Source organism: Macaca mulatta, chromosome 2, assembly GCF_049350105.2.
Source record: "Macaca mulatta isolate MMU2019108-1 chromosome 2, T2T-MMU8v2.0, whole genome shotgun sequence".
NCBI classification, from domain to species: Eukaryota; Metazoa; Chordata; class Mammalia; order Primates; family Cercopithecidae; genus Macaca; species Macaca mulatta.
The window spans coordinates 108346557-108359298 of record NC_133407.1 but is presented as its reverse complement, the minus strand read 5'-3'; the positions used below and the strand labels follow the sequence as shown (position 1 = coordinate 108359298).

Genomic DNA, 12742 nt, shown 5'->3' with positions numbered 1-12742 from the left:
GGGAGATGAGGGTGGGTGTAAGGTTCAAAATCTACCACCTTAGAGGGAGTATCTCTCAGAATGCCCCACACCATTGGATACCTAAAAATATTATCAATGTCGTGGTCTCCTTAATCTTCGTGGGGTTTATTTCCCACCCTCTCGTGCGCGTGTCTTTTACTAGGACTTCCAACAGCTTGCCACATCCTATGTACTAGATCTAATAAACATGATTTTATCAATATAAATAGATCAGCACGATGGCCCTGAAGACATCACTGTGACAAAAAGTAGATGATTAACATAGACCAGTGACAAGACGCTGAACACATTTTGCAGTTCTTCCACATAAGAGATCTGCTTTTGACCCTTCTTGTTAATGGGGATTGAGGAAGAATTTGCCTAACTTATAGCCACATACAAAACACTGGAGGCTGTGTTGATTAATCTTAGTGAAGACACTTCATCCAACAAAGCAGCGGAAATGGGAGCTCTCTCGTGTGTTTGGTCATCTACCATGATTCACCTGGCTCTCACAGGGGCCACAGAGATAAGATAAATGGCAATGAGGTGGGGACAACCACCCTTGCGTCCTTAAAGTCTTTGATGTTCGTCCTAATCTCAGCAATTTCTCCCAAGATCCAATATTGTCTCTGATTTATGACCTTGGCCAGGGAAGGGTGGCAGTTTCCAACCTTGACCCTTACCATTGTGGTTTTCATTCCATCCCATTTATGACACCTCAATTGTACCATATCCATCCCACCCACACATTTGGGGACAGAAATTATCCCAGGACCTACTGACCATTGTGAGCCAGACTTACTTGTACCATCCATTTATTACCTAGCCTCCATCCCTCATCCCCCTTGACTGGAGAGCCTTGGCAGCATTTCAGGTCTCCCAATACAGGCATCAAGTCAAAACCCAGATTCAAAAGCCTTCAAATCACCTTTCCTCGATGCGTTATTCCAGATTGGGGAAGTATTATTATAAGTACTGATGGTGATATCACAGGATTCTTAAAGACATCAACCTCCCTCCTGTCAATGGACTTTCATCTGTGAAACTGGCTTACAGAAACCGGGTGAAGGACTAGAATTTCCCATTATAGTGGTTGACATAAGCTTTTTATGCTCCAATTATTATTTTATTATTTTTAATTTTGACAAGTTGATTAAAATCCTGATTGGCTGCCCATCTGTCTTAACCCTCAGAACACATAATCTATTAGCTACAGCCAGACTGCCACCTGGGCCTTGCTGTACATCATGGAAATTATACTCATCTGGCCTCTGATGGCTACGTGCTGCCACCTGTCCCCTGCTCATCTCAAATCTTAACCCAATAACAGTAGAAATCCCAGGTCTATGGTAGCATCTCCCGATGCCAACCCAACTTTCCGGACAAGTATTACTGACCTTCTCAAGGATGCCAGGACTCCTTCCCTAGCAACTTCTTTTTGCTTTAGTGAAGACAGTGCCCTCTAAGTTATCCTGGGGATCATAGATGGGTGGCATGTTCTCCAGGCTCACACGATAAATCCATTCTAAGACACTCACTTCTATAAACCCTCCAACCCTTTCCTGAATACACTACTCCAAAGCAATTCTGGCATCTCCTCCTCATTTACTTCTGGTGATCGCTGGGTCCACTTCAAAGGGGCTATCCCAGCAGTGAATTAGGAACAACTTCAGATCTCCTTACCGTGATATTAAATATTAAACCCTATTTCTAGTCACAGCCCTAGTCCAACACCCTCAAGACACTCCCACCTCAATTTCACATATTCTAAGCTGAGTCTTATAATTATTTTGATGAGTAATCTATTTCTTCCCACAGCAGGAACCATATTTCCCTGTTCAGGCTGGGCTGTAATCTGACCCTAGTCATTGGTCTGGAAATAATCAGGGGAAGTGGGACAGAGGTTGACCTGTACCATTTCTGACACATTTGCCTCAGGTATGGCCTTTGGTGGTCTCCAGGAAGGAAAGGGATAGCTGTGCTCCTTTAGCTGAGGAGTGGAGGCTTCTTCTGCCTGCCCGAAGAGTTCAGGAGAATGTGGGGGCATCCAAGGTCCTATCTTTGACTCAGGTTTGAGTCCCTTTCTTTCCTGATGAAAGTCTTGATTTTTGCAAAAGTAACCTCCTGAGGATGTACCTTGTCTCCTTTGCAACTCTGCCACTCTTGCACAAGGAAATCTTGGGTTTGAAATTCAGCACATTCTACTCAAGTTGTAAATCAGTCTCTTTAAACTGTGCTACGAAGGTCTTCTGGTTTTATTTATTTGAGACAGGGTCTCGCTTTGTTGCCCAGGCTGGAGTGCAGTGACATAATCTTGGCTCACTGCAGCCTTGACCTCCTGGACTCAAGCGACCCTCCCACCTCAGCCTCCTGAGTAGCTAGGACTACAGGCATGCACCACCATGCTGAGCTAATTCTTAAATTTTATGTAGAGATGGTGTGTCACTATGTAGCCTAGGCTGGTCTTGAACTCCTGGGGTTAAGTGATCCTCCTGCCTCAGCCTCCCAAAGTGCTGGGATTACAGGGATGAGCCATCGTCCCCAGCCACCTTCTGGTTTTTATATTAAATAGCATGCCAAAAATTGATGGTTGGCTGACAAGCCTGCCATTTGTTGTTTTTTGTTTGTTTTTGAGACAGGGTTCTTGCTCTGTCGCCTGGACTGGAGAGCAGTGGTGCAATCATAGCTCACTGCAGCCTCCAACTCCTGGAGTTCAAGTAAACCTTCTGCCCCAGCCTCCTGAGTAGCTGGGGCTACAGGTACACTACCACATCTGGCTAATTTTTTAAGTTTTTGTAGAGATGGGGGTCTCACTATGTTGACCACCCTGGTCTCAAAGTCCTGGTCCCCAAATGATTCTCTCACCTTGACTTCCCAAAGTTGGGATTAGAAGTGTGAGCCACTGCACCCCACCAAGCCTACCATTTTTAAAAAGGCTTTCCATGGCTGTTAATATACATCAGCTGGGTGGGGTGTGGTGGCTCAGGCCTGTTATGCCAGCACTTTGGGAGGCCAAGGCAGGTGGATCACTTGAGCTCAGTAGTTCGAGACTAGCCTGAGAAACCTCGCAAAACCCTATCTCTACAAAAAATACAAAACTTAGCCAGGCACAGTGGTACGTGCCTGTAGTCTCAGCTACTCAGGAGACTGAGGTGGGAGGATCACTTGAGCCCAGGAGGTCAAGGCTGCAATGAGCCAAGATCCCACCACTGTACTCCAGCCTGGGTGACAGAGTGAGACCATATATCAAAAAACAAAAAATAATAATAATAAAAAGAAGTCAGCCCACTCAACGACTCTCATCAAAAACAAAAAAATCTAAACTCATGTCACAGTGCAGTGGCTAATGCCTATAATTCCAGCACTTCGGAGGGCCAAGGCAGGAGGACTGCTTGAGGCCAGGAGTTCAAGACCAGCGTGGGCAACATAGTGAGACCCTCGTTTTAAAAAAACAATTTGCTGGGCATAGTGACACGCCTGCAGTCCCAGAAAGGTGGGAAGATCACCTGAGCCCAGGAGTTTGAGGCTGCAGTGAGCTATGATTGCACCATTGTATTCCACCCTCAGTGACACAGTGAGACTTTATCTCTAAAAAAAAAGAAAAAAAAAAATTAACTCGTAATTTGGAAGACTAAGGAATCAGAGACAATTAAAAACCCAGTTATTACTTAACATTGCATTTCTTATACCTCGCCCTTACTTTGACCATCTTCAATGTTCTTCTACCTAATGTTTATTTAAAGACCACTAAAGACAGCTGTGGCTCTGCTGGATGAAACAGGTCTATCCCAGGATAATGTTTTTCCAAGTCTTTGCCAGTCTCTGTCTTCAGTTTTCTCTTCTCTCATTCTGAGAGCTGCAACAATCAGATCTTTCCAATAAACACCTCTCCTTGAGAGCCCCTGCTCATATGGTGTTTTGTTTCATTTGCAATATATGTATGTTACATGTAGGGATGGCCTTCAGGGAAAGGTATGGGGTGGCTAGAGACAGATGCCACCATCTTTTTCTCTTCCTTCTTCATTTTTACTGGAAGCATTTAGCCAGCCATCCAAGTTGGGTAGCTGTTTGTCGTACCACTGGCATGCCACAGCCTCATCTGTCTAAGGGAAGTGAAGCAGAGCTGAGTTTGACATATATGACAATATCCATTCTAATTTATGTATCTCAAAATGATCCACTGGAATCAACCATCAAAAGCAAAAGCTTCTAAACTTTATTCACACTTGAGTTGCATCTCTGCACCACCACTGCCAATGTTTTGCCATGTCATGGGCAGTCAACGAGGAGCAGGGGAGGAGAGACCAGGCTGATTTCTACCTTGTTGGGAACACCATCATGGTGTCTGTAGATGGTCACTAGAGAAACATAAAAGATAAAAACCCAGGCTGTGCGCTCAACAGGGTAGAAGCTTCCCCATTAAGCCCAAGTCTAGGCAGCTGCTTCCCTCCACAGGGATGGACCTGGCCTTGCTGGGAGGAACGCCCACACCAGGACCTCTGGAAGCAGTCCCAGGGGCTTCAGCTCACATTATGTTCTTTCCATTTGGTGATAAATTCCTAACGCCTTACCCCATTTGTCTAACTGAATGCAGAGAGCAAATGCCATGGTTGAAATGCTCTCCTTCATGAATCAGCTCCTTCCCCAGGGCATTTTAAGATGTAGGAGTTTCAGTTCCCCCTAGGGGGAAAAAAAAAAAAAAAGCTGCTCTACACATGAAGAGACTTAATTCTAACACACTGCACAGTGAAACTACAGGCTTATAGAAGAGCTTTCTGGGCCAGCAAGCATAGTCTTCCTTTCTATGCCAACAGCATGAAGGCAGCTGAATTATCAAATGACAACATCTTGAAAGCATCCTCCTTAATGCTGAAAAAACAAAATCTTAGGAAACACCAGGGAGTGGTTATAAAGCACAAAGCAATTTCAAAACAAGAGTGATAAGAAAGGATGGCTAAGAGCCAAAGCTACTACTAAGACCCTGAACCTAAGGAATTCCATTCAGATATCTCAGAAGGCAGGAAGTCACAGTTGGACTTCCCCAGGATTTGGGACAACTCACCAGCCAGGCAGACGCCCTGGGTCTGTACCTAGGGCAGAGTGCCTCCTCTTTTTTCCTCTCCCAGAACCACCCAAATACACAAGGTGAATGAACTTTTCTTTGTGATTCTTAAAGTTCCTCAAGGGGAAAAAAATTCACAAAATACATATCATAAGCATTTCCTTTAAACCATTTTCTGCCAGGTCCTTACTCCAGCTTGTGGGGTCTCCCTTGGTGGCAGAGCTCTGGGTTTGTCTGCCACTTACTAGATAAGGGCCAGACTCGGAGGGGTCACTGAATGGTGCCTTGACTTCAACTGAAGAACCCTGAACATACCAAACCAGACCAGAAAATAGCCTTTAATTTTACACGTACAAATGTTGCTGTAAATTCATAACAGCGAAGAAAACTATATACAAACCAGTTTAAAAGGAAAAGTAAAAAACAATCCACAGTTAAGCAGTTGATATGCAAATCATCCCAGGAATCCAACTTTCTGTCTCTTGGGTCCCAGGCTTTCTTCCTTGTGCAAAACACTCTGCAAGGAGGCATGCAGCACTTTGCCCACACGCTTGCCAGTCTGTGGAGAAGGGACAGGAGAGAGCACACACCCCCTTGTAAGGCACACACACTCTGACCAGAAAAGCTTCCCTTTCTGCCAGGTAGTCTTTCTGACATTGTACACATTCCATCTGCCTTAGAGGACTTTTATTTAATTAAAGCAAATTAAAACAAAAACAAACCACAAACCCCAACAACATAATAAATTTTGGAAAAATCGTATCAAAAATAAATAAATAAATAAATAAAGACACCAGCCCCCACCAGGCAGCAAACAGGGAGCAGCAAAGCCTGCCCTGGCCATTAGTTCATGCTTCACAATCCTGCTGCCACTGCAATAAGAAACAAAGTTGTCAACCAAATCTGGGCTTGGGTATAGCCAGGTTGACACTGTACTACAGTGAGAAGGAATAGGGAGACCAAAGGGAATCCAGAGTGTGTCTGGAGAAGAAACAGATGATGCCAAGGACATTTTAGTAAGCAGCTTCTCATTCACCTCCCACACAGCCTCTAAGCAGAACTGCTCAGGTGTGACCAAAGTCAGTACCTGGATGGGATCTTTGGTGTTACTGCCATGCTGAGATGTTAAAGGCAGTCAAATGTTGGAATCAAAACACATCAAGAGGGACAACCCACAAAATAATCAGTCCCTACACAGCAGACACAAGAGGTCCTAAAACAAAACAAAACAAAACAAAACTCAGTATGACTGGGAGTGGTGGCTCATGCTTGTAATCCCAGCACTTTTGGAGGCCAAGGCAAGAGGATTTTGCTTGAGGCCAGGAGATCAAGACCAGCCTGGGCAACAGAGTGAAACCCCATCTCTACAAAAAACTAAAAAATTAGCTGGGCATGGTGGTATGCGCCTGTAGTCCCAGTTACTCAGGGGCTGAGATGGGAGGATTGCTTGAGCCCGGGAGGTCAGGGCTGCAGTGAGCTGTGACTGTGCCACTGTACTTCAGCCTGGATAACAGAGCAAGACCCTGTCTCAACAACAACAACCCCAATATAAAAAAAATATTTTTCTTTATGAAACTGTTATTTTATCTGTCTCTGGGCCCAAGAATCATTTTAAGAATACGAAGAACCAACCACAAATCTCTACCTTATCAAGTATTTCACATTCCCATAGGAGTCTGGATTCAACTCTGCCACTGGTTCCATTCTCAGCAATGTTGGGATAAAGACATCCATGCCTAAATCCCTGCCTCAGTCTTTTCAGTTACAGGTGTATTCTCCCCAGAGTAACAACCTGTGTGTCTTCTCCCCCGGCCCCTAACTGTAACATGGGATGAGATCCCAAGTATGACTAAAACTCTTATGAAAAGATGATTTCAATCTAAAAGGCTGGGAAGTGATCACCTCTATGAAATGCAAAGTCAGGGTTAAAGGTCAAAAAGCCCTTTGGGGGCCAGACACGGTGGCTCAAGCCTGTAATCCCAACACTTTGGGAGACTAAGGCAGGCAGATCACGAGGTCAAGAATTCAAGACCAGCCTGGCAAACATAGTCAAACCCCGTCTCTACTAAAAATACAAAAAAAATTAACTGGGAGTGGTGGTGGGCACCTGTAATCCCAGCTACTTGGGAGGCTGAGGCAGAATCACTTGAACCAGGGAGGCAGAGGTTGCAGTGAGCTGAGATCGCACCACTGCATTCCAGCCTGGACGATAGTGTGAGACTTCGTCTCAAAAAAAAAAAAAAAAAGGGGCCTTTGGAAAGATTTTCCCATAACATTAGAAAAAGAAAAAAGTCTGAGTCTGTCAAATAGGGGTACTGATTATTCATATACATGAGGGTGGAGAGGGAGGACAAGAGGAGATGAGATGGACAGGATGCCAGGACTTGAGAAGGACTTGATGCCTCTGAATCCAGATACAAGAAAGCAACTGCAGAGGTTGGGGGTGGCAGCCTGCACAACCACCCGCCAGGCTCTCAGCAACACCAGTGAGTCACTTCCAGATTGCTGCATCCCTGTGTGAGATAAACAGTAAGACAGGGCCACAGAGCTACAGTCCCCTGTCCAGAGTTAGCAGACCTCATCCCCCAAACCTGAGGGGAGGACAAAGCTCAACTCACTGAACAGAGCTCCAGTTCTGCCATCCAGGACAGCCATGGAGATCTGGTTTATAAGGCTGACATTGCACAGGGGCTGGGAGCAGTGGCTCTGGACGCACACAGTCTGGGTTTAAATCCTAGCTCCAGTATTTATGAGCAGGGAGGCCTGTATGCAAGCTGCTTATCCTCTGTGTGCCTCAGTTTCCTCATCTGTAAAAATGAGGACAATAGTTACCTCACAGGTTGCTGAGGACTAAATGATGTATTTAAAGCAGTGAAAACAGTATCTGGCACATAGTACGCACACAATAAACTTTAGCTATTTGTTTACTGGGCTTGTTGTTATTTAGAGAAATTCTCATAAACTCTCCTGGGAGGGGGAACAGTACCTTCTAAAACAAGGTTTGACGGTCCCTTGTCTAGAGGCCTTTGGTAGACTTTATGCAGCATTAAATCTGGAGAAATCTGAACTCAGGGTGCTTCACGGAGCACAGAGAATAAGAGCTGCCATTAGCTGAGAACTGATGACGTTATCAGACACTGTGACACGTGCTTCACCTCTACACCTCACATCACCCTAATAACCACCTCTGCAGTGTCTGAGGCAGATATTACTATTATCAGTCCCACTTTGCAGATGAGGGGGACTATGGCCCAGAGCCAGGTTTGCAGCCAGGGCAGTACACCCTCACAGCCCACGGTTGGGAACTCCATGCTATATACAGTGCTCATTTTGGCCTTTTAAATTTTAAAGATGATGAAGAAAATAGATGTCATGTTCTTGGATTCTTCGGTAAGAAGTCATTGTTTCTAAACACAAAGGAAGAGTGCTTGCTATTAAGCAATGATCTCTGGGCATGTGTGATGATATAGAGGTTACAAGAAAGTATGAATAATCAGATCCAGCTAACTCTGTTTCTGGAAGTTCAGTCAGTCAATCAGTCAGAAAGGTGAGGTGGATGTAGGGGAAGGAAGGTCTGGGAAACAGGTGAGCAGGACCCTGTCCCTTCCTGCGGGGCTTCCAGGCCAGTGAGGTGACAGACATGTAGGGCAAACAGTACAGAAAACTATGGAAGTGCCCTCATGGCTCTGCCAGTGATGGGGGCAACCCACTCCTACTCCAGCGGGTCGGATTTCTCACCATCCCTGCTTGTCTCCATTTAAACACTTCTAGAGCAGTAATGAATTTGGCAGACAGCCACATTTCAGCCCCTGCTTCTATCTTTACTCGCCCACTTCAAGGGACAGGAAGCAGTGAGCCAAGAATTCTATTCCCTCATCAAGTTACAAAGGCCTGCGATTTTGGAGTTACGAGCGGCTCTTTACATTATCCAAGTCCAACGGTCTTATTTAGACACATAGAAATGAGATGGGGGCACTTACTGAGGATAAGAAATGGTTACTGGTAGGCTCCTTACCTCCCAGTCCAGAGTATCTACCCCCGCAACCCCCTTGATTAGGTCAGCAGACCCCTGGCTCAAACCAGCTGTTCTCCAACCTCCAGGTTTGGGGTCAAGGCTGTGAATGGGGAGAATCGCCATGGTGTGACCAAGGGAGCAGGAAGCAGCAGGCACCCAAGCCAGGTCCCCGCACCTTCCTCAGAACCAGGGCCTCACCTCCATCATCTCGAAGATGCTCTCTGGGTCCAGGCTGCCCTTCCCCACTTTCCTCATGCACGTCACAACTCCCTTGCTGGTCACCGATACCAGCAAGCTGGCCAGCGAGCAGGCCTCCTCCTGAAGAGTAGCATCCACCACATGCCGATAGCCAATCTGCAAAGGCAGGGCGCACAGCACACAGTGGGTCACGCAGGCCTCAGAGCCCCACCCTTCATGGCCTCGTGGTGGGAATCTCTACACCAGGCAAAGTACCCGCACTGGTCATTCCAGGTCTTATTTTAGATTCTGCTCATGAGGAAAATAGTTAAAGGAATGTTCAACAATTCTCACAGGCCACTGTGTGGGTGGTACAATAAAAACATGACATGGAAAAACAGGGCAAGGGGGTTTAAAACTAGAATTCAGAGACCATCCAAGGCAAAGGCCACCAGGGCTTTCCAACAGAGGGGCACAAGGGAGAAATTAATACACAAAGCCACATGGACGTTTCACTGATGGCAAGGGAAATCAAGAGGGTCCATGCTAAGGGACACACTCAAGAACAAGCCAAAGGCTGGGCGCAGTGGCTCATGCCTCCCAGCACTTTGGGAAGCTGAGGAAGATGGATTGCTTGAGCTCAGGAGCTTGAGACCAGCACAGGTAACATGGGCAAGACCCCATCTCCACCAAAAATACAAAAAAATAGCCAGATATGGTGGTGCGAGCCTGTGCTACCAGCTACTTGGGAGGCTGAGGTGGGAGGGTTGCTTGAGCTTGAGCCTGGGCAGGTGGGGGAGTTGCAGCAGAGGTTGCAGTGAGCCTAGATTGTGCTACTGCACTCCAGCCTGGGCGACAGAGCAAGATCCTGTTTCAAAACAAATAAACAAGAAAGAACAAGCCGGCTAGGTGTGGTGGCTCATGCCTGTAATCCCGGCACTTTGGGAGGCTGAGGTGGGCGGATCACCCAAGGTCAGGAGTTTGAGACCAGCCTGGTCAACACGGTGAAACACCGTCTCTACTAAAAATACAAAAATTAGCCAGGCATGATAGTGCGTGCCTGTAATCCCGGTACTTGGGAGGCTGAGGCAGGAGAATTGCTTGAACCTGAGAGGCAGAGGTTGCAGTGAACCGAGATCACACTATCGCATTCCAGCCTGGGTGTTGCAGCAAGACTGTCACAAAAAAAAAAAAAAAAGAAAAAAAGAAAAGAAAGAAGCCAAGACCCAACATCCTGCTGTCTGAACACTTCACCACATTCTGTTCATGAAGTGATCTCAGTGGAATTAAACCTGACCTGTTTAGCTTTATTTTGAGATAATGAATCCTGAGTGGAATTAGCTACAATCCCAGCCAATAGCCAATACAGGCCTCTTTGCACAGCCTGGAGCAGCATTAGTTATATGTCACATCAGCCTGATATTCAGCTCCACTGCCCTCTGTTCAGCTCCACAGCCCTCTATGTGAAAACCACTCCTGATACCCAAGACCTGCTCCAACCTCCCATTTCATAGGGTGGACAGTGTTCACCACCCTCCACTACTCAACCACCCTAGACCCCATAGAGTTGAGGGAATTAAAGGACATGGTGCTTTAGTGAAGTGCACGGTATGCGGAAGGAGCTTAACAAACTCTGGCTACTATTACTACAAACACACTCATGGCTCCAAGGATCACGTTGTATCTTCCAATTAAAAAGAAAAGAAAGAGCTACTCATGGTAGTGGTTTCTAATATAACCAAATTATTGGATTTGGGTAAAAGCTACTTCTATATGGTATGTGATATTACAACTTCTTAACCTATTAAGTAACCTCAGCAGGTTGGCATTGAGGAGACCCACACCCACAGGGAAGACAAAAAACATAAAACACAAGCTTATACCTTGCACAGAGTGACAATACAGGGGACATTCTCCACACTTAGTCGTATGCAGTCATAAGGGTCATCAGACAATTCGATGTCCTTCGACCCCTCTTCATCCTCCAGAACTCGAACTCTTGGTATGCTGGAAGCAGAAGCACAATTAAAATTCCCACTTACTGGGAGGAGAAAAAATAACTTCTTTTTAAGATTGAGAATAGGAGTTGGAATCCCTGTGTCTCACAAGAGAAAGATACACTATGCCTATTCTTTATCATCCTCATCCCTGTCATCCCTGTCAAAAGCACACAGGAGGCACCACAATGCAATGAGGAAAGGCATCTTTTAGAAAATGATGCTGGGTCAATCAGATATCCCAATGGAAAAAAAAAGAATCTCAATCCCTACCTCACACCACACACACAAAGCCATATGAAATAGACCATAGATATAAAAATGAAAGATAAGACAATAAAACTTTTAGAAAAAAACATCTACATGACCTTGGAGTAGATAACTATTTCTTGAACAGGATTCACAAAGGGAAAAAAGTTATATATTCAATTATATATGTGTATATATATTATATATATTTACTAACATATATCATTTATATTATATAAATATATATCATGAACTTCTTTATATCAGAAGACATTATTTAAAAACTAAAAATGTAATCTGGATGGAGAAAATACTATCTGACAGATTACATGAAGAATTCCTATTAAAAAAGACAGCCCAATAGAAAAATGGGCAAAAGACTCAAACATAGAATATATTTGGATGTCTTCATAAAAGAGGCTGTCCGAGTAGCCAATAAAATCTATTAAAAATGCAAATTAAAACTACACTGTGATACCAAGGCACACTCACCAAAATAATTATTAAAAAAAAAAAAAAAAAAAAAAGGCTGGGCACAGTGGCTCATGCCTGTAATCCCAGTACTTTGAGAGGCCAAGTCGGGAGAATCACCTGAGGTCAGGAGTTCAAGACCAGCCTGGCCAAGATGGCGAAACCCCATCTCTACTAAAAATACAAAAATTAGCTGGGTGTGGAGGCACACACCTTTAATCCCAGCTACTTGGGAGGCTGAGGTAAGAGAATCGCTTGAACCTGGGAGGGGGTGATTGCAGTGAGCTGAGATCATGCCACTGCAGTCCAGCCTGGGAGACAGAGTGAGACACCATCTCAAAAAAAAAAAAAAAAAAAAAAGTAAGGGTTGACAAAGATGTGAAACAACCCAGAACTCTTATATACACTGCTGGTGGAAGTGTTAACTGGTAAAACACTTTGTGAAACTGGCAACATCTACAGTAACTAAAGATAGCCATACCCTATAACCCAGAACACTCTTCCCCAACAGAAATAGAGAAATATGTGCACCAAAGACATGCACAAAAATGTTCATGATGCCCATCCCTATTTGTAATAGCCTCAAACTGGAAACGAACCAGACGGCCATCAACAGTAGACTGATAAACAACAGTAGACTGTACAGTAGACTGGATAAACAGCAGACCGGACAAAGTCACACAATGGAACACCATACAGCAAAAAGCAAGCTATGACTAAGGCAGCGACACAGATCTCTCAAAGCACAATGCTCAGTGAATGAGGCAG

General features: G+C 45.0%; 1 protein-coding gene across 3 annotated transcripts in view; it reads right to left on the bottom strand.

Annotated features, from left to right (window-relative positions):
• Positions 1–5387: 5387 nt before the first annotated feature.
• The window catches only part of EXOSC7 (exosome component 7), a 35158-nt gene continuing 27803 nt past the window's right edge, over positions 5388–12742 (bottom strand). For 2 of the 3 annotated variants that reach the window (XM_015131169.3, XM_015131171.3), the window contains exons 6-8: positions 11141–11264; positions 9279–9434; positions 5388–5624 (exon numbers count right to left, since the gene is read on the bottom strand). In XM_015131169.3, coding sequence (XP_014986655.3) covers positions 5520–5624; positions 9279–9434; positions 11141–11264 — 385 coding nt within the window. In that variant the 3' untranslated portion in view covers positions 5388–5519. Of the gene's footprint in view, positions 5625–9083; positions 9181–9278; positions 9435–11140; positions 11265–12742 lie in introns of those variants that run through there. The other variant, XM_077992292.1, reaches the window with a different exon arrangement.